A 26041-nucleotide genomic window follows, 5' to 3' on the forward strand; every position below is an offset into this window, starting at 1 on the left:
GTGGGAGGACAAGTGGTTGAGCCCGGGGCGGGGCGCTGAGGAGGAGATGGACAACCTGTTCACAGCCGCATGAATGTGCCACTGAGTCAGATTTGATTCCATAAAAATAGAAAGCAAAGCATCAGAAATTAATTGTCAACGTGGGGAAAGGCAGGCGGTTCTCTGGCTTTTCCTTGTCACATGGCTCAGTGGGCTTGGCCCTCCTCCACTCCCCCTCCTCTCTCCACCCTGCCCAGCAGGTTTTGCTCCCTCTTGCATTGGGTTAAAAAGAAAACCACAGGCCCAAAATGGAGCCTTTAGGTCACGTCACCAGGCCGGGACCTCATGCCTAACCTAGCCACAACCTGCCCCAGAAATGTAGTCTTAACTGGCCAGTAGGAATCTTCTGGTGGCACCAAGGAGATCATCTGTCCCATGGGTTCTCCTCCTTCCCCCAATGGAAGAGGAGGGAATCTGCAGGATCAGGCCCCTGTCCCCCCACCCCCCACCCCTCCCACCCCCCCGCCAGGGAAGGTGACCTTTTCCAAAATAATCTTCTCTTCTGCTGATTGTCCTCCCCTGTTTCTGCCTACACTATCCCCACACTCTCTGCAGCTCCCGGAGCACCTGTGTGCTTGCTAGATGGGATGCTGCTCTCAGTGGATCGTTGAATCAAGCCAGCTAGCCCTTCAAATGCACACAGTTGAATTTTTGTAACACAGGCCTCCTCGGGACGGGTCCTCTCTCCCTGCTGGACCCCACTCCTTTTTTTTTTTTTTTATTTTAATTTTTATTTATTTTATGATAGTCACAGAGAGAGAGAGAGAGGCACAGAGACACAGGCAGAGGGAGAAGCAGGCTCCATGCACCGGGAGCCCGACGTGGGATTCGATCCCGGGTCTCCAGGATCGCGCCCTGGGCCAAAGGCAGGCGCTAAACCGCTGCGCCACCCAGGGATCCCCATGGACCCCACTCCTCATTCGCTCACGCTGAGTCAGGAGAGCCAGGTTCTTGTCTCACGGAGTTGAAGAAGGAATCTCATGGACAAAGGAGAGTGAGTAATGCGATAAGAGTTTTAATATTATTTTTAAAGATTCTATTTATTTATTCATGAGAGACACACACACACACACAGAGAGAGAGAGGCAGAGGCACAGGCAGAGAAGCAGGCTCCACGCAGGGAGCCCGACGTGGGACTTGATCCCGGGACTCCAGGATCATGCCCTGGGCCAAAGGCAGGCACTAAACCGCTGAGCCACCCGGGGATCCTGATAAGAGTTTTATTAAAGAGGATTCAGAAAAAGCTCTCAGGACTGTTAGGGATCCCAACAAGGCTGCACTGGGGGCCCGTAGGATTGGTCTTTTATTGAAATCCAACCAGGGAACTTTTAACATCTTTATTGAGAGCACCATGGAGTAAGGACTGGTGATGACATCTTTAATGGCCCATTTCCCTTTTAGGGTCCAGTAAGTTCTCTATTGGATCACAAGTAGCTGTTAGAACAAGACACCAAGGACCAGATGGTCCTGTTTGTTTCTTCCTCTCTGGTTACCTTACACCTCCACATTTTTGGGATTTTTGTGAGCCTCATCCCATGGCCCCCTACTTCTCTCTCCCTACCTAGCCTTCCCTTTCCCCTACTCAACATTTTACAAATAGGAGGGTAATACCCTGGGAAGTAAGTAAAGACCAGCCAAAGGACGGTGAGCAAAAGCTGTTAATTCAGAGCTGGCTTGTGGCTGGGGGTCCCACTGTCACCTGGGTTTGGCAGAGACTCACAGCAGGCAGGGGTGGGGGACAGCTTGATCATGGAAAACAAGGAATACTCGGGTGTGCTCCATGGGGTCTGTGGGTGGGCTCACTACAAGCTGGGCATCCTGTGGGATTGTTTTCAGGGCTGGATTCGGTTTTCTCTGGCTGTCCTGAGCTAGAAGGGGAAGAGAAGCTGGCAGTCACAGCCGCCTCCTAACTGGTCCGGGCTTGAGGCCACAGAGGCCTGTGGCCATGGTCTGGCTTCTAGATGGTGGTTGTAGAGGTTGTGTGTGGGTCAGAGTTCTCTGCTCATACCTGGTTCCAGACAGATGTTTTACAGCAGCCACAGCAAGGAGGCTCTGGAGGCCAAATGCTCGAACTCAGATGCAGGCAGGCCTCCCTCGTACTGCTCTGTGGCACAGGACTAACTGCTGAGCATCTCTGGCCCTCTCTGTGGGGATAATACTCATAAGCAACCTCAAAGGGTTTTGAATTTTGTTTTTGTTTTTGTTTTTTCCTAAGTACTAAATGAGGGACCCCTGGGTGGCTGAGTGGTTGAGCGTTTGCCTTTGGCTCAGGGCGTGATCCCGGGGTCCTGGGATCGACCCTGCAGGGAGCCTGCTTCTCTTTCTGCCTGTGTCTCTACCTCTCTGTGTGTGTCTCTCGTGAATAAATAAAAAAAAAAATCTTAAAAAAAAAAAAGTACTAAATGAGTTACTAAGTGTGAAACATTTGGGGCAGCGTCCGAGCCCCCAGGGTGAACTAATAGTGTTATTACTATGACTGCCTATAATTAGTACACTAACGTAAATCTCTCCCATAATTAGCATTACTTTTTCTGTCCAAAGGCTCTGGAAGACTGACTGACACTTATCTCTCATTCCTTAATGCCCCGGGGTTCTCATGTTGCTGGAGCTGGAGAAAAAGACCAAATATCCTGTCTGCCCAGCCAGGGTCCTGGAGCCGCTCCAGGGCCTCGGACATCGCTTCAGCTTGAAATCTGTGAAGTCCCTGATTTTCCCCGGCATAGGGAAGCCGAGGGCTTTGTTTCTCAGCGTCTCGGGGTCCTTTCTTCCTCAGCAAGGTGCTCATCTCTTTTGCTTTCCTCTTGGTGCTCGCAGGCAGGTGATCCACAGACCTGCTTCTGCAGCTAATCAGTTGTGGCTTGTGTTCCCATATGCAAAAAATTGTCATCAGAATCGGTTGCTAATTCCTTTTTTTTTTTTTAAGATGTTATTTATTTATTCATGAGAGACACAGAGAGAGGCGGAGACACAGGCAGAAGGAGAAGCAGGCCCCATGCAGGGAGCCCGACGTGGGACTCGTGGGACTCGATCCCAGGACCCCGGGGTCATGCCCTGAGCCACCCATGTATCCCAAATTGGTTGCTAATTCAATTCTAGCCTAAGAAACCCTTAAAAAAAAAAAAAGAAAAAGAAAGGAAAAACAGGAAGAAAAGGAAAGATGGAACATTTACACAGCTAAGCGTTTACCAGTTACCAGTTCATCTCCGTTCACAAGGGAGGGACAGTGAAGGTAAACCTAAAGCCAGGGGCCCCACGTGGGCACAGCGCGGTCCTGCCTCCCGCATTAGTGCCCATCACACGCCTGGCCACCTGTGCTTGCTACAAACCAAGTGGACCATGGCTTTAGCTCTGAGCCAGGGCCCTCGAAGGGAGCCAGCACCTGCAGAGGCAGCCCTGAGCCCCCTGGAAGGGTGGAGGGAGCTGCAAAAATCGGGGCGAGTCAAAGGAAGGAACAGATGTACCATCTAATCAACTAATGCAGGCAAGGGGTGCCCTAAGCAGAGAAGCCTCAGCACAACCCAGGGGATGCCCGGGGCCAAGGTCGGGGGCAGTGGACTCTCTGGGTCCACCTGGTCCACCTGCCTGGGCATGCCAGAGGTTCTCCCCACGTGTCCTAAGGACCTGCGTCCTGGGTGGGGTCCCCAGCGGGCAGACGGCAGTGGGCCTATTCCTCGCCGTCCTGTCACACAGGAGGCACTGAATAAATATTTGCTTCTCACATGCTGCTGTGAATCAGAAATAAAACCACGGTCGGAGCCATCAATACCAGGAGTTAAGGACAGTTCTTGGGTGGAGAGAAAGTTTATAAAAATTTCCATCCCAGAATTTAGAAGCACGTCAGTGGTCAGCCCCCGTCCATAGCAGGGGGCTGTGCGGTTGGAAGGGCTTCTAGAAGAGCGTTTCCCCCATTTCCCTGCCGTCTGCTCCACCAGCTGCTTGTGGAAATGCGAGTTTGCAGCCTGTCCCTGGAGACTCGGGTTCCTGGGGGGCTCCGTGGGGCCCGGGCACCTCGGGATTGACGTATTCACTGAGCTGTTGACGCCTCTGAGGGTGGGATGCAGGCATTTAATAACTTTGCTCCCTGTGATCTGATGTATTTTTCCAAAGTTTTATTTAAACAACTATTTTTGTTTTGTTTTTAGGAACAAGAATTGTTTTATGTTGGAATACTGCATATTCTTGGGAAGTTAATAATATCACGGGGGAAATGGTAGGGGTGTTACTGAAAAGCAGTTGCAGGGGCCCCTGGGTGGCTCTGTCGGCGAAGCGTCTGCCTTCCACTCAGGTCATGATCTACGGGGTCCTGGGATCGAGTCCCGAGTCGGGCTCCCTGCTCAGCGGGGAACTTCTGCTTCTCCCTCTCCCTGCCCCCCCCCCCACATGGGCTCTCTCTTGCTCTCTCTCTCACATAAAATCTTTAAAAGAAAAACAAGAGCAGTTTCAAAACTGTCGATCTAGTGTGATGAATATAATTAACAAGTTACATTAGTAAATGAATGTGTAATGAATGAAAATCTCATGCACCGAAAAGACCGAGATGCGTGCAAAGTTGTTCCTTCAGACCCCGACGCTGTGTCTGGCTCCTTCCTCTAATTTTTCTTATTTCCCTAATTACCTATAATGAAAAATCGAGAGCATCAACATGAGGAAGAGGCCGCTGTGCGATCCGAGTGGGTGAACTGGAGCCTGGAGGGAAGGTCCGCGGCTGCAGGCGCGGGGATCGGGGCCCGGAGCAACGTGAATCTTTGGGCCCCTCATTTAGAAAATATGAAGGATTTCAAGATGGTGGTGACAGAGCCACAGCAGTCCTCCTGAGGGTGGGGACCCCGACGGGCCACCTGCGACGCGGCCCTGGCTGGCTCCCGGGTGCCCGGGCTCAGCCTGGACGCACCCTCTGCTTTGTGTCTTGCAGGCTCCGGGCAGAAACACAAGCTGGAGCCTCTTCACTCCCCCGTGAAGTGGCAAAAATCGTACCCCCCTCCCTGGCAGCGTATTTTGGGGGTTTCCTGAAGGGAGAGTCCTAGGTGCGGGGAGCAGCCCGCGAGATGGTGGTGCGAGTCCGGGTTCCACCTTCCGTACCCCGGGCCCCGACCGCCGGGATCTGCAGGGGCTCCCCGAAAGTCACGTGCACCCGGAACCCGAGCCGGTGACGTTGGTCTGGAAGTGGGGTGTTTGCAGATGTCAGCAGTTAGGAGAGGCTCCTAGTGGATCAGGGAGGGCCCTAACCCCAAGGGCTGGTATCCTTTATAAGGAAACCAGAGGACCAGGGAGATGGGTGGGAAGGAAGCCGGGGTGCACGGGGAGGGGCGGGGCCCAGACTGCGGGCCGCGGGGAGCCCGGGAGCGGGGAGGACGCCCCAGAGTCTGCGGAGGGCACCTGGCCCCGCCAACTTCTGGCCCTGAGGGAAACCGACATCCCTCGCCCCACACCCCACACGCTTCCACACCTGCACACACACACACACACACACACACACACACACACACACACTCGCTCTGGGGCCTGCCCGTCTGCATCAGGGCGAGCCCGGAGCCAGGAGGCCGAGTTGGGCGAACACACAGGACCCGCGAACGCGGAGTTTGCTACGCTCTAAAAAACCGAGACACAAGCAGGACAGGGATGAGAAGCGGGTCTGCGTGATACCGTGTGGAAGCACCACGGTCCTCGCTCCCCGAGGAGTCCGCGGGCGCCTCTGTCACTACCCACACCCCCTGGGCAGGTGTCCCTATGCACTGGGACCACGACGCTGTCCTGGGTGCGCCGTCCTGGGGGCAGATGGCACGGGGTGATGTGCGTGGAAGTGGAGAGAGACACCCGTTCCCCTAGTTCCCACCAGACTCTCTTAATACTTAGAACGTTTTCTACTGAACTAACTTCAGGCCCCAAAGACGGTGTAGCTTCCGCAGACTCTGCATCCAGTTGCCCTGCATGTGGCCCCGTACAGAGGCAGGGGCGGCAGCGATCCGGGCAGGAAGGGTCTGGGTTTAGGGCAGGGGAGCCGACCCACAGGGTGACTCATTGCTCTTCGTCCCCGCAAAGTCATCCCTCTGGGCCGCGCTCCTCCCAGGCTGCTAGTGCACACTCAGTTTCTCAGCCTTTGTCTTTCAGGAACTTGACCTTTTTGAAGAGTGCAAACCACCTGTTTTGAGGACTGATGGTCTTTGGGGCTCCTGGGATATTGCCTCATGATCAGATAGGGGTGATGCAGTTTGGGCAAGAATGCTGCTGTTGAGGCAACACGAATAGAATTAGAGATTCTCATCTCTAAAAGAACGAGAGTTTTCTTCGAGCCCGTTATGCTCTGGAGCGTGGACAGTGTTCATGGGGCCGCGTGCTCCTTACATCCTGTGAAAGGACTAAGGAGTCACAGTCGTGCAGACGGACGGCAGGAGTCACAGTCGTGCGGCGAAAGAATGTGGGAGCAGGAGCACGCGATCCCCTCGGCTGGGGGCCCGGAGCAGGGGCCCCAGGAGGGCGGGCCGCAGTCGGGCTCCGGGTCCCGCTAGGGTCGTGGACAGTCACGCCGACTTGGAAATCTGAACAGGCTCCCCTCGTGTACGAGCCTTTACAGAGGTTTGCTCACGTCACCGCCACGGTGAGGCTGTGTCCTCTCGGCGCACCTTACTGAGGGTGCCTGGCACCCGTGGGTCTTACCGCTGGCGATGTTGACTTCTGTCCAGAGTAAAGACGTGCCAGCCGGGTTTCTGCACCCTGACTTGCTGCTTCCCTATTGGAACCAGTAAGGACCTTTGAGACTCTGCAAACACCACTGCCGGTTCTTGCCTGCAAGGCACAGCCGGCTTTGAAAAGTTTCCCAAAGAGGGATGATTTTGCATTCAGGACAGAGCACGTTTATTTATTTTTGAAAATATTTTGAGAGAGTGAGAGAGTGTGAGCACGAGCGAGTGTGAGGGAAGTGGCAGACGGAGGGGAAGAGAGAGGATCTCCAGGCGCCCTGCTGAGCACAGAGCCCGACAGGACAGGGGGCTCGATGTCATGACCCTGAGACCACGACCTGAGTCAAAATCAATCAGAAAGGGAGACAGAACATGAAGACTCCTAACTCTGGGAAACAAACTAGAGGTGGTGGAAGGGGAGGTGGGTGGGGGGTGGGGGTGACTGGGTGACGGGCACTGAGGGGGTCACTTGACGGGATGAGCACTGGGTGTTATTCTGTACGTTGGCAAATTGAACACCAATAAAAAATAAATTTATATATATAAAAAAAGAGTCAGAAGCCCAACCGACTGAGCCACTCAGGCGCCCCGCACATTTATTTCTTAGATACACTGCATAGGATGCAAATATTTCATTAGCTGCAAACGTCCAATCGTTGTTTATACTATAAGGCGTATTTTAAAACTATATGTTGGTCCATTTCATTGACTTTTTTTTTGTGAAATTTCATGTCACAGATTCACTGTGATTATTAAAATTGCTCTTTTCTTCAGGCTCAGTTGTCTTCTGTCTTCTTTCTCCTGCTTTCGGATTGTTCCCAGCCTCACCCGCTGCCCTTTGTAGAGACTGACCTTGTCTCGTTCACGGCGTCGCTATTTATGGATGGCACTTAAACAGTTGGTCAAAAAGTTCATTCTGCTGCTAAAACCAGTTTCTAAAACGTTTCCCAACATTTTGTCATGGAAATCTCCAAACATAGAGACTGTGGGAAAAACAGGGCAACGAACACCTGTGCTCCTGCCACTAGCGTCAACCTTTGCTAATATTTTGCCATATTACGTGATTATTTATTGCATTAACTTCCAGACATCAGGAAGAGCAGAGTTGTGGAAGTCAGGATGGTTCACTGTCACCACTCTGCAGTTGTCTCCTAAAACTTTCCTAAAAGTGGGGATCCCTGGGTGGTTCAGCGGTTTAGCACCTGGCCCGGGGCGCGATCCTGGAGTCCTGGGATTGAGTCCCACATCGGGCTTCCGGCATGGAGCCTGCTTCTCCCTCTGCCTATGTCTCTGCCTCTCTCTCTCTCTCTGTCTATCATAAATAAACAAATAAATAAATTAATTAATTGATTAATAAACATTTTTTAAAAAGTAAAACTTTCCTAAAAGGACATCCTTTGACAGCTGGTATTGGCAAGCTACCATCCGTGGGCCAGATCCATCGCATCATGTGTTTAGTTATGTTTTTTTTCAGTAAGCTCTATGCCCAACATGGGGCTCGAACTCATGTCCCCCAGATCAAGAGTGGTGTGCTCCACCGGCTAAACCAGCCAGGCACCCCTCATTCCACCTGGTTTTGAAAATAAAGTTTTATTGGTACACAGCCATGATCGTCATTTACATAAGGTCTGTGGCTGCTCTTGCACCACAGTAGCAGTTGTGTGGCCCATGATTCTGAAAACACTATCTTATCTGTGTTGTGGAAGAGGGTTGACACAAGTCCTGACTGCTCTGCTCAGAACCTCATGAATTACACTGGTGTCTGGGAATGTGGGTGTCCAGAGGGTTCCCACCACGTGATAAGGGTGCCTCAGTGTGCCAAAACCATTTGCACAAACCATGTGGTTTGTTGACCTTAAAAATAAAAAGTTAAAAAATAAAATAAAATAAAATAAAAAGTTATTGTTACCAGCTACAATGGGTTTATTCAGGTTTATTCTCAGCAGAGAATCTAACTGGAAATAAGCAAGCTACCGAAAAAAACCGCTGGTCCGACGAAGGAGAGAAACTTTATTTTGTGGGGAAGAAGGAGGAAGTTGGAAGAAGCAGTTTTGAACAGAAGTCCACTGGAGAAAAGCATGAGTTTGGGGTGATGACGGTTTCTCACAAGCTACGTTGCAGAAGCGGCTAGCTTCTTATAGGACGTGCGGTGTGTGTCCTTCCCCGTCGGGACCTGTCACTGCCGAGTCTCCCCTGTGGGGGGGTCCTTCTGTTGGGTCTGCGATTGACGTGGTGGGGATCCCCCTTCCAACTTCCCATCCCCCCTACGGTGAGGTTTCCCTGCGTTAATTGTCACAGGCTTGTGCTGAACACTTGTTCTCCTGCTGGGAGTCTGGAATTTTGCTAGGAGCCAGGCAGAGAGCTCCCGGGTGACTGGCTCCAGGTAGGAGCCTGGCGCTGACCTCTGACCAGGCTCCTGGTATATAACATTTCATATGTGTGTACTGCTCTTTGCTGGGGAATTAAGCAAGTTCTACGTAACCCCCACTGGGAGAAGCTTCTGGAAGCTTCCTCCTTGACTCATTCCACAAGTCCTTTTCCCTATGCTAATTTTGCTTTGTATCCTTTTGTCATAATAAACCACAGTCAAGAGTCCTCCTAGCACATCAGGGAACCTGGGGGTAGTCGTGGGGTCCCTGGACACACACAGAAAAAGCCTGCTGAATCCCCCTCTAGGTAAACACCACTGTCACACCTAAGAAACTATTCTGCGGGGATCCCTGGGTGGGATCAGGGGTTGAGCGTCTGCCTTCGGCCCAGGGTGTGATCCTGGAGTCCCGGGATCAAGTCCCACATTGGGCTCCCTGCGTGGAGCCTGCTTCTCCCTCTGCCTGTGTCTCTGCCTCTCTCGTGAATAAATAAAATCCTTTAAAAAAAAAAAAACTATTCTGCGCTAAAAAAGAAACGTAGTCTGTATGAAAGCTTTTTCAACTATTTCCAAAATGACTTTTTAGCTTTTTCTTTGAACCAGGATCCAATCAAGATTTGTAAGTTGCACTCCCCCCTCTATTCAGTCAGTCCTTGTTTACGATGTTAACTGTGAAGACATCAGGACAGCTGCCCTGCAAACTGTCCCAGACCTGGGTTGGCGGTTTTCTACGCACTGTGGGTAGACAGCTCCTACGTCCTGAGACCTGGGGTGCAGCCCTAGAGGCTGGGCAAGGTTCAGGCTAGACTACCCCACAAGTGATGCTGGCGGTGGTGAGCACTCTCGCTCCAGTACAGATGCTGGGGTTGGCGAGTTCTCACTCCACTGTAGATGCTCGGGTTGTGAGCTCTCGCTCCGGTGTAGATGATGCTGGGGTTGTGAGCTCTCGCTCCACTACAGATGCTGGGGTTGGTGAGCTCTTGCTCCACTGTAGATGCTGGGGTTGGTGAGCTCTTGCTCCACTGTAGATGCGGGGGTTGGTGAGCTCTTGCTCCACTGTAGATGCTGGGGTTGGTGAGCTCTTGCTCCACTGTAGTTGCTGGGGTTGGTGAGCTCTTGCTCCACTGTAGATGCTGGGGTTGGTGAGCTCTTGCTCCACTGTAGATGCTGGGGTTGGTGAGCTCTTGCTCCACTGTAGTTGCTGGGGTTGGTGAGCTCTTGCTCCACTGTAGATGCTGGGGTTGGTGAGCTCTTGCTCCACTGTAGATGCGGGGGTTGGTGAGCTCTTGCTCCACTGTAGTTGCTGGGGTTGGTGAGCTCTTGCTCCACTGTAGATGCGGGGGTTGGTGAGCTCTCACTCCAGTACAGATGCTGGGGCTGTGCGCTCTCGCTCCCCGGTAGGTGCTGGGCTGTGCGCTCTCGCTCCCCTGCAGATGCCAGCGGTTACTTCCTACCGCGCTTTCTTGAATCAACGACCAGGCGGTTGTAAGCACCGAGAAGAGCCCGACGCCACAGGCCCCCTTCCCTGCGCGGTCCTGGCTCTGCACACCGCGAACCCCACCGTGCCCCGCCGCACCCCCGCGCCCCCTCTCGGTGCTGCGGGCGGTGGGGAGGCCCGTGGTTGCGGCTGGAGCCTGCAGCTCCGCCGGCGTCTCCCGGGGGCCCGGGCCTTCCCCTGCCTCCCGCCAGCGGGTGCGGCCGCGCGTCCGCTGACCCGGGGGCACGTCGCCCGGATCAAGGGTTCACCGGGCGGCACGGGGCCGCTCTCCGATTCTACCGACTCTACCGCAGCCGCCGGGCACGCGCTCAACGGCCTGTCTGTAATCGCGCGTGTCCCGGGCCCACGCGGGCTCCGGCAGGGCCAGGCGCCGAGGTCAGCGCCCCGCCCGGCCGCTAAGCGGCGGTGTCCGCGGCCGCGGCAGAGGCCGTCGCGCCGTGTGACGTCACGGGCGCGCCCCGGCGAGACCGCCGCGCAGGGGGCCGTCTGCGCACGCCCGAGGGCGACCGGCGCCGTCGAGTGACGTCGCACGCGCGCGCGCAGGTGGCGAGACTGGGTCCCGGAAGCCGAGGGCTCGGCGGCGGCCGCCATGGCTCCGCGCGCGCAGCTCCCGCCGGAGATCCAGCTGGCGCAGCGTCTGGCCGGAAACGAGCAGGTGGCCCGGGACCGGGCGGTGAGGAAGCTCCGGAAGTACATCGTCGCGAGGAGTCAGGGGGCCGCAGGTGGGCGCGGGCGCGGGGGGGGGGGGGCCTCGGACCACGTGGGTGGGTCCTCCCCGCGGCCCGGGGGTGCGTCCCCTGCCGCCCGCCGCCGGGCCCCCCGCGGCAGCCTGCTCGGTGGCCGTCTGAGCCCCGCCGGGGCGGGGGCCGTGCTTGCGAGCGCTCCCGAGGGCGTGGCCGCCAGCACCTGCAGAGGCCGCAGAGCCCCCCCCCCCCCCCCCCACCTCCCTAGGGCTGCAGATTGCGGAGTCCCGCTCGGGCCTCGTGGGGCGAACCCGGGCTGGGCCTGCGCGCTGCTTAAGGAGCATCCCCCTCCCCCCCAGGGGATGCCCATCCTGGTGCCAAGGCACCCGGCACCGTAGGTCGCATCTCCGGAAACATTTCAGGTGACTTACTGGTTTGAGTGAATTGACTTTTCCTGCATAACACGGAACAGTGCGGGGACCCCGGAGCGTGAAGCCGGAGGAGGCCTCCCTCGCCCATCCACGCGGCGTGCAATGTCCAGAAACGGGAGAACGGCGGCTCCGAGACGGATACTTGGACATTCTCAGTGGTTACTGAATAATGAGATGCCTTTTACCTGCAGGAATACTCAGAGCCGCAGGCGCAGCGGGTTCTGAGTTGAGAGGATGGCGGGGAGGCCCAGGTTCTCTGACGGTCAGAGTCTTTAACGGCTTTGATCTCATGCAGGCAGTCACGCTTCCGTGGCTTTGATCCTGGCGCTCGGAAGCACTTGGGCTGGCTTTGAGTGCTGCTGTTTTCGATGCAGGTGGTTTCACTCACGACGAGCTGCTGAAGGTATGGAAAGGGCTGTTTTATTGCATGTGGATGCAGGACAAGCCGCTCCTCCAGGTGAGTGTATGAGGAGGTCGAGGAGGTACTAGCTGGAGCATCACGTGGTTCAGCCTCGTATTAGCGCAGCCAGAGACGCTGAGCAGAGGTTTACAGCTTCAGTGCTTTATATATGTTTTTTATTTTATTTTTTAAAATTTATTTATGATAGTCACACAGAGAAAGAGAGAGAGGCAGAGACACAGGCAGAGGGAGAAGCAGGCTCCATGCACCGGGAGCCCGACGTGGGATTCGATCCCGGGTCTCCAGGATGGCGCCCTGGGCCAAAGGCAGGCGCTAAACCACTGCGCCACCCAGGGATCCCAGTGCTTTATATTTTTATGGTCAGAGGGCCGAGGCCGTTGGTAGGAGTGTGTCGTGCTGCTGAGGTGGGCACCGTGGTGACAGACGATTGCCAGCACAGGTGATAGGTGCAGACCTGGGCTGTCCATGTGTGTCCAAGCCGGCAGACAGTGCTGAGATGACGGAAACGGAGGGACAGGACCCACGTCTGCTGAGAACAGGGTTCTGCTGGGGTTTTTTTAGAATTATATATTTTTTTTAGAATTGTTTTTCTAAAAAAGTAGACTTTTTATTTTTTAAAAGATTTATTTATTTACTTATTCGTGACAGAGAGAGAGAGAGAGGCAGAGACACAGGAAGAGGGAGAAGAAGGCTCCATGTAGGGAACCCGATGTGGGACTCGGTCCCAGGACTCCAGGATCACGCCCTGGGCCGAAGGCAGTGCTAAACCGCTGCGCCACCCGAGCTGCCCTAGACTTTTTAAGGAGCAGTTTTCGGCTCGCAGCAAAATTGAGAGGAAGGTGCAGAGAGTTCTCGTACGCTGCCTCCCCCCACACGCGCACAGCCTCCCCTGCCAGAGTCGTGTGTCTCTTACAGGTGATGAACCTGCCTGACACGGACCACCCCCTGGAGCCCCAGTGGATGTGAGGGTTCACCCTTAGTGTGCATGTTCTGTGGGTTTGGATGGGTGTGTGCTGACACACAGCTGCTAGGACAGGAGCTCACATGCAGCATCATTGCCCTTTTTTTTTTTTTTTTTAAGATTTTATTTACTTATTTACAGAGCATGCATGGGTGGGGGGCAGAGACAGAGAACCCCAAGCAGACTCCCCACTGAGTGCAGAGCCCCACACAGGGCTCCATCCTATGACCCTGATCGTGACCTGAGCTGAAACCAAGAATCAGACCCCCCAGCTGCCTAAGCTGCCCAAGCCACCCAGATGCCTTTAATGCTAGCTTTTTTAAAACCATATTTCTCAGAGTGAATTGATTACTTTTTTTCAGTCACTTGGGTGGCAAGGGTCCTTACTTATAATGCAGATTCTTTTGTGGTATTTGATGCCTCCTACGCTGGGATCTCTCAAGGGCAGGCCTTGGGATTGTCTATCCAACACGTGCACTTGGGGACGCTTCGCACAGTGACACAGGCAGGCGGCGAGTAGTTTCTGGGGTCTGGTCAGTCTCTGTGGCTGGTTAGGTGACCCTGTCTGTCCTGTGCCCTCCTTTGACCATTAGCCTCTTGCTTGAGGCTCAGCCTTGGTGTCGGGGGCAGTGTCTGCCCTTGCTTGTGGTGAGCATCTGTTGGTTCTGGCTGCAGGGAGGTTGGGGTGGGGAGGGTCTCGAAACAGTACAACTTGCAGACCTGAAGCACGCACAGTAGAAGGGCTGGTGGGAGTTGGTTCTCAGTGAGTGAGTGTGGATTTACTGTGCTTGTCTTTCTGCTTTTGCTTCTTGTTGTAAGACCACGTTTCTTTGGGGTCTGAGAGTTTTTTACTATTTACTACCCAGGAAGAACTAGGGAGGACCATTTCCCAGCTCATCCATGCTTTTCAGACCACAGAGGCACGTGAGTATCCTCATCCCGGGTAAGCCCTTTGGGAAGGACAGAGCCGCCCTACCAGACGTGGAAGGCTTGCGATCTAAGACCCTAAAGCAAGAGGGAGGTCCTTGTCCTGGGTGCTGTCTGCTGGTACTTATGTGCGATATGCTGCCCTAAGTGTCCAACAGTATTAACTTAACTGATCCAGCGTGGACTGAACGAAATCAAGGCTGAAGGGCCACTAGCTTATGTTTTATTTATTTATTTATTTTTTAATTTTTTTTTACATTTTTATTTATTTATGATAGTCACACAGAGAGAGAGAGAGAGAGAGAGAGAGAGACACAGGCAGAGGGAGAAGCAGGCTCCATGCAGGGAGCTCGACGTGGGATTCGATCCTGGGTCTCCAGGATCGCGCCCTGGGCCAAAGGCAGGCGCCAAACCACTGCGCCACCCAGGGATCCCTAGCTTATGTTTTAAAATGAGAATGGAAACTTGGGGCGGTGTTGCCAAGTTGCTGGATTGAGTCACCTGACGGTCATGGTGTTCCCTCAGTGCCCTCGCATCTGTTTTGGTCCTGCCCAAGATCCCTAGTTCTCAGCCCTGCTGCCTGCCTGCTGTGATCACTTGAGCATCCTTAGAAATCTTGATGTCTCGCCTCTAGGCCCAGTTTGATCAGGCTCTGGGGGTGAGGCCCGGGCACCTCCAATGCTCGGGGTGGGGACAGCGTCCCTAGCATAGATCACTGGCTGTTGCTGGGGAAACCCTGGTTACCTGGATGGGTTTAGTTTGGTTAGAGTAGGTAGGGTAGTCACAGGGAGGTGCACAAGGAGGTACGGTAACCACTGTCTCCATTAGGGAGAGTCATTAGCATCTGAGTAATTCGCGGAGGCCCGTCTGTTGTAACTTTCACCTGAAAACCTGCAGAAGAGTCACTGTGCTCAGCAAAGGCCAAGTACAAAGCATTCACTTGGTGACAGTCGAGTGAGTTAGTGAACTGGGGCTTGTCCGTCGTTGAGGCATCGGACCGGCCCTTTGTTGTAGGAGAAACTTGCAACAGGAGGTCAGAGAGGCCACATTTGTTCGCTGAGGTCCAGGCGTGGGCAGGGCTGCTTCCCCAAGGCCCCTCTCCTGGGCATCAGGACTCCGTCTTCTCCCAGTCCTCACACGCTCATCCCTCTGCGTGTCTGTGTTCTCATCTCTTAGAAGGACCAGCCAGACAGGTGTAGGGCCCACACCAGTGACCTCGTTTTGCCAGAACTCTTTAGAGACCTCATCTTCAAATAAAGTCTTACTCGAGGTTTAGGTTTAGGTTTAGGGCTTTGAGAGAAATTTGGGGGACACAGTTTAGGCTGTAGCACCATGTGTCTGATGTAATGTTGGGAGGGTTTGTGCCTGGTTGGGTTAGTGGATGTAGTGGGGCCAGGTGTGAGTGTCAGGCAGGGACCCAGCCCGAGCCAGGAAGGGGGAAGAGTAGGCTCATGGGCGTCAGGCAGGGATCCCGGCCCGAGCAGGAGGAGGAAGAGCGGGCCCGTGGGCATCAGGCAGGGACCACAACCCGAGCAGGAGGGGGAAGAGCGGGCCCGTGGGCATCAGGCAGGGACCCTGACCCGAGTAGGAGGGGGAAGTGCAGGCCTGAGCAGCTGCTTCTCTTGCTGGTGGCTTTGCCAGCTGCTCTGAACTCATTCTTCCGAGACCCTGGCTGCAGAGGTTGGAGCTAGTGCTGCTCTTCCAGAGGTGCCTCCTAGCCCCCATTTCTGCTTCCGGTTTGTATCGTGGCCTCTGAGTGGGGCAGACTGGGCCGCACACGATCTCCTGAGCAGGTTTCTCCATAATCTCTGACCTCCCTTCCAGAACGGTTTCAGTGTTCCCCTGTGATTCTCTTCTGGTCTGTTCTCCTCCTTCAGAGCACCTGTTCCTTCAGACGTTCTGGCAAACCATGAACCGCGAGTGGACGGGCATCGACAGGCTGCGGCTGGATAAGTTCTACATGGTGAGGAGACCACGCGCTCCTCTGCGGGGCCCTCGGGTGCCGGCGGCGGCGTGGGGGCAGGGCTGGGGGGGCACGGCCCAGAGCGATGTGGCCTCTGAGCCTGTCCTGCCCTGGCAGGTGGTGCCCCTGAAGACTGAGCAAGGGCTGTGAGGGGAGCCCAGGCCTTTCCTGGTGAGCGCAGGCCGAGGGTTGCCGAGTAGGCACAGACCTCTACTTCAGCAGTGCCCAGATTTCCATTCGAGGAGGGGGTTAAAATGGCCCATCTGGGGAGCTCAGGGCTGCGGCCATCGCACCCCTGCTGGAGGAGCCTTGAGCCCGTGAGCGCCAGCAGACCGGTGTGCAGTGCGAGCCCTGATGCAGACCCTCCGACCACTGACAGCTCTGGGTGGTCCGCTATGGGCTTTGGGCCCCGGAGGTGTCCGGGACGGGGGATTCTGGGGCAGTTGGGGCTGTGTCCCCCCTGACGAGGGTCTCCGTCTGTGTCACAGCTCATGCGGATGGTCCTGAACGAGTCCTTGAAGGCCCTGAAGACGCAGGGGTGGGAAGAAAGGTGCGTGCTGGCGGGATGTGGAGAGCGGCTCTGCGCGGCCCTGGGGGTGGGGCCGTGTGTTTCTCTTGCTGTCATGCGTCGTGAAGAGAGGTCAGGTGGGGAGCAGGAGGGGGACCCGATGGTGCTTACGGTGAAGCATGTTTCAAATTAGTTTGTGCGTGGTTCCCAGAAATGAACATTTTCAATCTTGGTAAGTTCTTCCTATGAAACCAAATTGATTTCTCTTATTATTATGATATCATTCGTCAGGTGATTCCCAGCCAGGTGCTGTGTTTTTGGTGTAGCGTGGTATATTCAGCTGTCAGCAGTGCTATTTGTTTTGGTTCTAGAAATATTTAATTCATCCAGACTTGTCACTTTTGGCAGGGGTGCTTGCGATAGGGGCAGTCTGTGTCCCCCAGATTAAGAGGGGGACTGTTTTGTGGCCAGCCTTGGACTTCCCCAGGCCTCTGAGGCCACTGAAAATGGCGTGTCGGGGGAGGGCAGGGGTGGCCGGCCCCAGGCCGAGGACTCCATGTGGAGGAACCCGGGAAGCAGCTCTTCCCCGTCTCTGGCCTCCCGGCTCCTTTCTTTGCCTTCCTGGGCAGTTCCCGTGAGCACAGTCCCATGAGACGTGCTGTAGCCTCCTGTCACGCCAGGCCTTTGTCTTTCCACTTGGGGTCCGAGCACAGAAAGGGAGCCTGTGTGAATGTTTGCACGCCTGGCCCTTCGTAGCCGAGACGCCTCTTGCCCCCTGTGCTGGTGCCAGCAGTGGTCACGAACCCGAAACCATGAGTGCTTTGTGCGGGAACAGCCCCGGGCCCAGGCTGCCTCCCGTGCGGGTGGGAAAGCTGGGCGCTCGCCCGTGATGGCATCCTGTCGGAGCTCCCGTGACGTGGAGGACCGTCGCTGGCTCGTAGCCTGGTGTGGCCACCTGCCCTACTGGCCTCCTTCCTTCCTCAGGCAGATCGAGCAGCTGCTGGAGCTGCTGACGACCGAGATCCTACACCCTGACAGCCAGGCCCCCAGCGGAGTGAAGAGCCACTTCCTTGAGATCTTCCTGGAGGAGCTGAGCAAAGTGGGCGCCGCTGAGGTGAGGGCAGGGGGCTGCGGGTGGCGGCTGAGCCCCTCCCCTTGCGCCCGCACGAGAGACTGACACAGCCCCCCCTCGTCGTAGCTGACAGCAGACCAGAACCTCAGGTTCATCGATCCCTTCTGCACAATCGCTGCTCGGACCAAGGAGTAAGTAGCAGGGGGCTTCCTCCTCCCTGGGCCCCCAGGAGGACTGCCCGTGGGAAATGGCTGCTCCCTCTTGGGAAGAGAGAGTTTGGGTGTGTGCAACCAGGTCGCCGGAGGGGCTGCTGCCGAGGGCAGGTCGCGCCCGGACTGACTGGCCTGCCCTGGTGCCTGCTGCCCCTCAGCTCCCTGGTCTTGCATAACATCACTCGGGGCATCTTTGAAGCAATTGTGGAACAGGCCCCATTTGCCATTGAAGACCTTCTGAATGAAGTGGACTCACAGGAGGAGGAGGAGGATGATGACGATGAGGACAACGAGGACGGGATGTCAGAGGATGATGAGTGCAAACAGGATGTGCCATCCGGGAAGCCAGGTAATGGGGTCATGGCACATCCCATGTGGTGGCGCCCGTCCTGGCCCAGCAAGCTTCAGGGGTCCCCTCTCATCTGGTCCTCTTGTTCCTGGGCCTGTCCCCAGCATCTCTCCTCGGCTTGGCAGCCTGGGTGACCTTTAAAAACAAGCACATGTGTCCTCCATCTCCCAGTTCCCCCCGCCCCCCGTGCTTCCTGACTCCCTGGCTCCTTTCTGACCTATGGTTCATCTCTGGTGCTTCCGCCCCCGCTCACCCCTCCTTTCCGATCCCACCCAGACCACCTGTTTAAACACAGCCTCTCCACCCCTTCCCTGTCTCACTCGCTGGGTTTCTCTACAAGGTATCTTTTCTGGCACAAATCCTGTAAGGTTACTTAAGTTACTTATTCACTGTTCATGGCCCTTCCTCTCCCTGGATGTCGGCTCCCCCAGCACAGGGAGTTCTGGTGATCACGGCTGCGTCCCTGTGCTGGGAGCAGCATCTGTACTGAGGTGCCCATGGTGGGACTCAATCCCGGGTCTCCAGGATCAGGCCGTGGGCTGAAGGTGGTGCTAAACTGCTGAGCCACCCGGGCTGCCCATCCACTGGGGGTCTTGATGCTAATAGGGTCCTTGTGGGACATCCCTTGATCTCAGTTGGGCTCATGGACTGTGTTGTGGCCCATGGTTGTGAGGGTGCGTCTTCCACCAGTTTCCGGATTCTTCCCTGCCTCCGACTCTTTTTCTCTCGTGAAACCCACGTTACGTAAAGTTTACTACGTTAATCTTTTTTTTTTTTTTTTTTTAAACACGTTTGTTCAGCGTCGTGATCAGACTATTACATTTGGCAATCAACAGCGTGGGTGAAAAAAAAAATGCCTACATTAAAAACCCTTCTTGGAACGCTTTATGCTTTCCACAGAGCAGAAACTAAAATACTCTGTTGTACAGTTAGTCCCAGATCTGGTCTCTGAGTTTTTGCCCACACGCTGGAGTGTCATCCAGAATGTGTTCTCTTGGCAGTGACTTGGCCCTGCCGTCACGGTGTGTGGCTGAGGACACAGGTCCTCGTAACCCACAGCTTCCCCGGCTCTCCCCTGCTGCTCCCCCGGCGCCCCCAGCACAGGGGCCAGGGCTCTTGCCTCCAAATTTCCTGGGTCCAGAGGTTTTTTTTTTTGAGATTTTATTTATTCATGAGAGACACAGAGAAAGGCAGAGACACGGCAGAGGGAGAAGCAGGCTCCCTGCGGGGAGCCTGATGTGGGACTCGATCCCGAGTCTCCAGGATCATGCCCTGGGCCGAAGGCGGCGCTAAACCGCTGAGCCACTAGGGCTGCGCCCCTGGGTCCAGTATTTGAGGATTGTTGTAACTGTCAAACTCCTGCAGCTTCCGCTGGCTGTGGAGCTGCTCCCGTCGTTACCAAATCCCGTATAGCCGGCCCCATGGCCTTCGCCGCCACCAGAGCCACCTCACCCACGGAAGGGTCCTCCATGACCAGAGTGGTCATTCCCATCAGACCACCTCCATGGCCACCACTGAAGTTTCCAGAACCTCTCTGACCTCTGCCTGGAGGAGGCACCGGCCGTCTGCTATTAGGGCTTCCCTTACCTCGCGGCAGGAGCCGTTCACAGGGTGGTATTTCTGAGCGACGGTCTCGTGTGCAGTCATGGTCGTCAGGTATTACGGAGCTGGGCGGCCTCCCACCGCGTCGCTCGGTCACGTCAGTTTTCCCATAGCGCTTGAGGGGATCTCATGTGGTGGTCTTCAGTGGCATCTTGCGTGCCACCAACAGAAACCTGTCTTGGCTAAGCGAGCGCCAGGCCTTTGAGAATCTTCTCTTGAGACAGTCGTCTCTGGTTCCACGGCTCTTCTACCGCCCCCGGGTGGCCTTGTGTTCCCAGCGGCGTCCCCCTCTTCTGTGGTGGCGGAGGCGACAGACCCAGGGCCTTGGGGGCACTTGGTGTCTGGGTCTCGTCACCGCACAGCCCGAGAGCGTTTGCCGTTGCTCAGGCTCCTTGGTGGTTAGAGCGCTCAGACTGCCGATGAACGGCCCCGCAGCTGTCTGACTTGGACTTAGACGTGACAGTGCTGGGTGGGGACCTTGACCGGGGCTTCCCCAGCAGCATCGCGGGCGGAGGAGAGTTAGGCGTGTTTAAGTGTACACGTTAGTGGTGTTCAGTGTGTTCGCCAGCTTGTGCAGCCGCCGCCACCATCGACCTCCAGAACTTTCCATCCTTCCTCCTGACACTGTGTCCCTGGTAACCCCCCCGCCCCGAGCCCCTGGCGCCCACGCTCTGCTCTCAGCATGAGAGATGGGACTGCTCTGGTCCCTCTCAGCATGTGTCCGTTGCTTTAAGGTTGAGGAATAATCCACTCGTCACACTTACCCTGGGGACCCTGGGGCTTCTTCCGTGGTTTGGCTCTTGTGAGTAATGCTGCAGTGCGCGTGGGTGAACGAGTATCTCTTGGAGACCCCACTTTCAGTTTGGGGCATATACCCAGAAGTAGGATTGTGGGGTCGGTCACACACGATTCTTTGTCTAATATTTTGAGACCCCTCCCCCCACGCTGTTCCACAGCAGCTGCACCATTTTCTGCACCCACCACCACCAGCAGCGTCCAGGGGTTCCAGTTTCCTGGTTCTTTGCCAGGAGCCGCCCCAGGCTTGTGAGGGGGTCTGTCTCTCTGGTTTTGGTCAGGATGTCCCAGACGATTGGGGACGCGTCCGCTCCATTCCTTTGCTTTCAGGCCAGTCGTGACCTGCTGAGCGTTAGGCACTCCCTCTGCCTCGGGAGTGAGTCTAGGACACACACGCCCTGTTGGGCCTGATTCGCACACATCTTGGCCCATTCTGTGGGCTGCCTTGTGGGTAGTGGCTTTCAATGCACAGAAGTTTTAACTTTCATAAAGTTCAGTTGGTCTCTTGTCACACATGCCTCCAGCGCCCCATCTGAGAGTCCTTGGTACGTGCAGTCTCGTCAAGGGTTTGCTCTGTGTTTTCTTCAGAGTTTTATTATTGGGAGTTCTTACGTGTAGCTCTTTTATCCTCTTTAAGTGAATTTTGGAAATGGGTGGAGGGCCTAGTCTCATGGTCTTGCCGGCGGATGTCGTTTTCCAGCTCCCTGTGTTAAAGAGCCTGTCCTTCCCTGGGGAGTGGTCCTGGGGCTCCCACAGAAAGGCTGTTTGGCCATATAGATTCAAGGTCTAAATTCTCTTGCTGCCAACCCCCCCCCCCCCCGGAGTGCTCCTGGGTGGTTTTGTTCACCCCACCCCCTGCCCCAAGTGTGCCCCTAGCACATTAGCCAGCCCACCTGTGCATCTTGTCCATCTCTTCTCAGCAGCTGGAGTCCCCCCAACACAGGCAGGTCCAGGGGTTCCTGGCAGCCCTTTGTGCCTGCCTGTGGCCCTGCCGTCCTCATTCTCTGTCACTCTCTCCTGCCTGTTGCTCAGAACCGTTCTGTAGGTGGTGACATCAAAGCCCCGAATCCCCTGCAACCCTGTCTTTGCGGCCCCTTGGTCAGGCCTACCCTGTGGCTGGACTTAGCTCTCCTTCTTCCCTGATTAGGGAATTTCTGACGCTATGTTGGCTTTGTAAGATGTCTACTCATGATTTCCTCTTAATTTTGCTTTAAGGAAGAGGCTCAAGCCCACCTACCCTGGGATGTCTCGTTCCATGGCACCTCGCCCCCAGTGTGAGGCTGTCCATACCCCAGCCCGCACCTGCACGCCCCACCTGGGTCCTGGTCCCAGCAGAGAGGACTCTTGGTTCCCAGGTGCCTGGGTTGGGGTCCTCTGCACACTGGGCACGAGTCTTTGAATTGATGGGTTCCTTTCGTTCCAGGCTCCCTCCGTGGAGCTGCCTGCAACCCGAGCAATGAGCCAGCGGAAGATGGCGAGGACAGCGTGGGCCCTGTCCTCCAGGTGGGTGGACTGGGCTGGGGCCTGGCTCTGCCTCTGCACTCTAGGAAGGCAGAGAGTCCTGGAAACCGGGGCTGGGGGTTGGCCCTCGGGGCTCAGGCTTCACGGCCAGCCCACGTGCTCCTGCTGGCCTTGGGCACGGGGCAGGTAAGAGCATTGCTGAGAGGTCACCTCCGGGCACACCTGCGTTGGAGCCCAGTAGAAACAGAAGGCTTACTAATTGGTGAATTTGGTTGCTTGGCAAATTAGAATTAGGAATATTGGCTTAAATGACGTCTGTTGAGATTAACGTGACTAGTGTTGTTTTTCCCTGTTCTGATGTGGCTGCCCAGTTGCAGGGGCCGGCCGGGACAGTCCCTTCACAGGGTGGTGGCCACAGGGAGCGTGTTCACTGCCTCCTGCGTTGTACAGTGTTTGCAGAGGGGACTCGGGAGGGCGTCGGGGTGTGTCCTTGTGACCCCACCTGTTTGTGCACTCCCCCTGCTGGGTGCACGTCTCTGGGACACCTGGGAGGTGACTGGTGTCTTTGTGCCGCAGTTTGACTACGAGGCTGTGGCCAGCAGACTGTTCGCGGTGGCCAGCCAGCAGAGCACCCCTTCCCAGAACAGGAAGCGCCTCTACAAAGTGATCCGCAAGTGAGTTGCCCAGAAGGTGGCTGGCAGTGCCCTTGCCCCTGCCCTTGGAGTTGCTCTCACCCCCATCTCAGGTGGCCTCAGTCCTGCCCTTAGAGTGCAGGTGGAGGGCTGTCCTCGGGGGAGGGCCCACAGGGCTGCCTACTGGGGGGCCCCTCCCACCCCCAGCAGAAGCTGCAACCATGGTGAGCCCCTGTCTCTCTTTTCAGGTTGCAGGACCTTGCTGAAGGTGAGCATCTCATGCTGGGACCCTGGCTGGCAACTCCCCCCTCCTCCCCTCCCTGGGATGCACACTGGCTCCCAGGGTCGCCCTCACAGTAGGACTGGTTGCTGTGGAGGCAGGGCTTTCTCTCTGGGAGAGGGGGCCTGAGGGCTTCTGCTGCTCCTCCTCGCCAGCCCCCGCTGTGTGCTGGCTCCCAGGGCGGGGCGGCCTGAGAACCTGCATTTCCGGTGAGTTCCCTGGCTGCCCTGTTGCAGGTGTGCTGTGCAGCAGACGTGGGTGCTCAGTGTGCTCCCAGTGCAACTGGTGATAAGGTTTGATAGAAGACAGGGGTGTCTCTCACGTCACCACGAGTTTTAAACATAGAGTGACACCAGGAAGATTTACAGTGAACACTTCCACGGCCCCCACCTTGGTTCTACCCTTCGTATTTTGCTGTTCTTGTATTATCACGTGTCTTCCCTCCCTCCCCCCGTCAGACTGTTCCCACAAGTACTTCGTGCTCACCGTGAGCTAAAGTTCAGTATTTTTAGGTAAAATTTCATACAGTGATATGTGTTAATATCGTGTACATGTGGTGGGTCCTCCACACACAGACCCTGTGACATGGAGAGTTTGGCCATTGGCCCAGAAAGTGATCTTATCAGCCCCTCCTCAGCCTAAGCTTTTCAGGGAATCCATCATGATGTATTGGAACCGGCCCAGGGCCCGGCTTTCGCTGATGTCGTACTGCCAGCACCGTCTTGGGCTGGTCGCAGCCGTGGTGGGCCTGAAGACGTGCTGGGCACGAGGACGGGGCCTTCTTGCACCAAGGGCGTGGGTGGTGCCTGCACGGCAGTTTGCAGCACTGCACATGCACCCTGAAAACACCCTAACCTGCCTTCAGCCTCCTGATGGCCTGCTTGGTCCTTAGGCCTCTTCCCAGAGGATGATGTGCCAGAAAAAGCCTACAGGAACCTGCAGGAAGAGGGGCGGGATCGGAGGACAAAGAAGCGTTTGCCCACATCCACGTCTCACAAGTCAGGTAGGACTGGCGGTGTCTGCTGGTGGTGGGGCTATCGGACCTGCTGTCTGTGTCCCTCCCATTGCCTCCTCCCCAGCTTGTCCACAGGACTGTGATTTGGCCCAGTGGACACACTGGAGTGGGGGTGGGGGCCTGCCCCGTGCTCCTGCACCCTGCACCTAGTGCCCACCGCAACCCCGGGGCAAAGGGATGCAGAAGGGGACAGGTGGTAGCCCCACCCCAGACTGAGCCCTTCCGTGTTCACCCACATGTCCTTCATGGTCTCAGGTACTGGCGCGTCTGCCCTCTGAAGCTCTCCTGATTCACCCCGGTTCTGCTTTCGCCTGTCTTGGCTTACGCCTGGGCCCTTGCTGCATGGCCTGGCTTGTGCCCTGGTCCCCAGAGCCTGGCTTGCTGTGTTGTGCACCAGCTTTGGTCTGCTCCATCTTGTGCTTGAGCCTGCCCACCCCCCGGGTCAAACTTTACAGGCTTCTTTCTCCTGGGTTGGCCTGTCTGCTTGTTTTCCTGAAGGGCCACCTGCTGGCCCTGGAACCCGACATCCACACAGGCAGGATGTTCTGGTTGGCCGTGGTGGGTCTGCTCCTGAGGCCGTCAGGTCCCCTCATAGGCCCTTTGTGCGGCCTTGGAGCTGGCACCTTTAGTCAGCATGGAAGTGGGGTAACCAGGCCTTCACAGTGCCTTGGTCACGTGGCCCTGCTGTTTTAGGGAAAGGCAGGAAGGAGGACTCGTGTCCAGACCTGAGCTCCGGATCTGAGAGGATGACGAAGAGGCGGCGGCGGAGGCGGCGGCGGGGCTCAGGGGCTGAGCCCACTGGGCCACAGGAGCAGCCCGGGGTCCCAGGTCAGAGAGGGCCTCGGAAGAAGAGGCGGCGGTCTCGGGCGGGGGCCAGAGTGAAGGTGGCCGGCAGCCAGGAGCTACAGACCAAGCAGCAGCCGCTGCAGAGCCGGAAGTGACCCCAGCAGGCCCAGCATGCGGGGAGGCGCTGTCCCTGTAGATCCTCCCGGTTTGCGCTGAGTTGAGTGGGGACAGGACTGTAGGCTCTCAGTCACAGACTGAGACTGTGGACGTGGACACTCACAGCTCCCTGGCGTCCTGAGTCAGCAGGGCTCTGGCCCCTTGCTCCGTGGCTGGGCCCAGGGAGCGCTGACGCTGTGCTGACTTTGGTCAGGCCAGGAAACCTCCCGAGAGGTAAACCTGCCTGGCAGGCAGCCCCCCTGGGGTCGGGGGCTGGCTGCACGCTGCGGGTGTCTGTGAATAAAACGCTGTGCGGTTATTAGGAACGAAGTCCTGCTTCTGGCGCGTTCCTGCGGGAAGATTTCCAGGGGTGTGGATTGACAGGTGCTGTTCCCAAGTGGTGTTTGTATCTTGGACCCGACGTGTGGGGAAAAGCTGTTCATACATCTCTCAAAATTTGGAAGAAGACGGCAAGTGGTAGCTGCGGTTGTCAGGACGTCAGCTTCATAACCTTGTATTCGGAGCTGACCCTGAACCTGGGTGTGTCGGGCCCATTGCACAGGGAGGCTCATGTGACAGTGGGCAGGCCCACTGTGCCCCTCATGCCTCCCTGAGGCGCCTCTGATTCCGTTTCCGCCCTGCTGCTCGTCCTGGAGGGTCCAAGGCAGTGGCACGTTTGCTGGACCCTGACCAAAGGGCCGTGGGAGGGGCCCCTGGCCCAGGAGTGCGGGTTATGAGGACAGTAGGTGTGAGCCAGTTCTGTGTGGGTTCTGGGTGGCTCCCAGGCGGCACTGCGTGTGGTCAGGGCTGCGTAGGTGACCGGTGGGCAGCGTCTGGTGCTGGCCTGAGGTGTGTGGGTGAGCCCGGCAAGAGGCCCCTCCAGGCTTCAACTGCACCCCGGTTCCTAACGCCTGCTCCGTGCTGGGGGCAGTGGTGCTTGGTGATCTTTACGTCCGCTCAGCTAGGTGGGCAGAGGCGGGGGGCTGGCTGGGGCTCGGGGGTGCAGGCTCACTGCCCTGGAGGTGACAGTTCCTGCTCTCCAGAGTGACCTGGGGGGACAGCGCAGCTGGGAGCAGAGCTCAGAGAGGCACACAGGTAGGTGGCCTGGCCAAACCCCTGAGCCCTCCCACCTTCGCCGGGGGTCCCACTGCCACCCCTGCTGCTGTGTGTGTGTGTGTGTGTGTGTGTTTGTGTGGCAGGGATAG

At 56.4% G+C, this 26041-nt stretch overlaps 1 protein-coding gene across 6 annotated transcripts in view; it reads left to right on the forward strand.

Annotated features, from left to right (window-relative positions):
- The first annotated feature begins 11115 nt into the window (after positions 1–11115).
- Positions 11116–26041, forward strand: part of RRP1 (ribosomal RNA processing 1) — a 131874-nt gene continuing 116948 nt past the window's right edge. For 4 of the 6 annotated variants that reach the window (XM_072807141.1, XM_072807140.1, XM_072807137.1 and 1 more), the window contains exons 1-12: positions 11116–11304; positions 12071–12153; positions 13945–14002; positions 15883–15968; positions 16457–16518; positions 17461–17590; positions 17675–17739; positions 17919–18109; positions 21930–22009; positions 22544–22641; positions 22848–22867; positions 23772–23882. In XM_072807141.1, the coding sequence (XP_072663242.1) occupies positions 11172–11304; positions 12071–12153; positions 13945–14002; positions 15883–15968; positions 16457–16518; positions 17461–17590; positions 17675–17739; positions 17919–18109; positions 21930–22009; positions 22544–22641; positions 22848–22867; positions 23772–23882 (1117 nt within the window). In that variant the 5' untranslated portion in view covers positions 11116–11171. Of the gene's footprint in view, positions 11305–12070; positions 12154–13032; positions 13080–13944; positions 14003–15882; positions 15969–16456; positions 16519–17460; positions 17591–17674; positions 17740–17918; positions 18110–21929; positions 22010–22543; positions 22642–22847; positions 22868–23771; positions 23883–24587; positions 25167–26041 lie in introns of those variants that run through there. The other 2 variants (XM_072807139.1, XM_072807142.1) reach the window with 2 other exon arrangements.

This window comes from Canis lupus, chromosome 30 (assembly GCF_048164855.1).
Source record: "Canis lupus baileyi chromosome 30, mCanLup2.hap1, whole genome shotgun sequence".
In the NCBI taxonomy this organism is placed as follows: domain Eukaryota; kingdom Metazoa; phylum Chordata; class Mammalia; order Carnivora; family Canidae; genus Canis; species Canis lupus.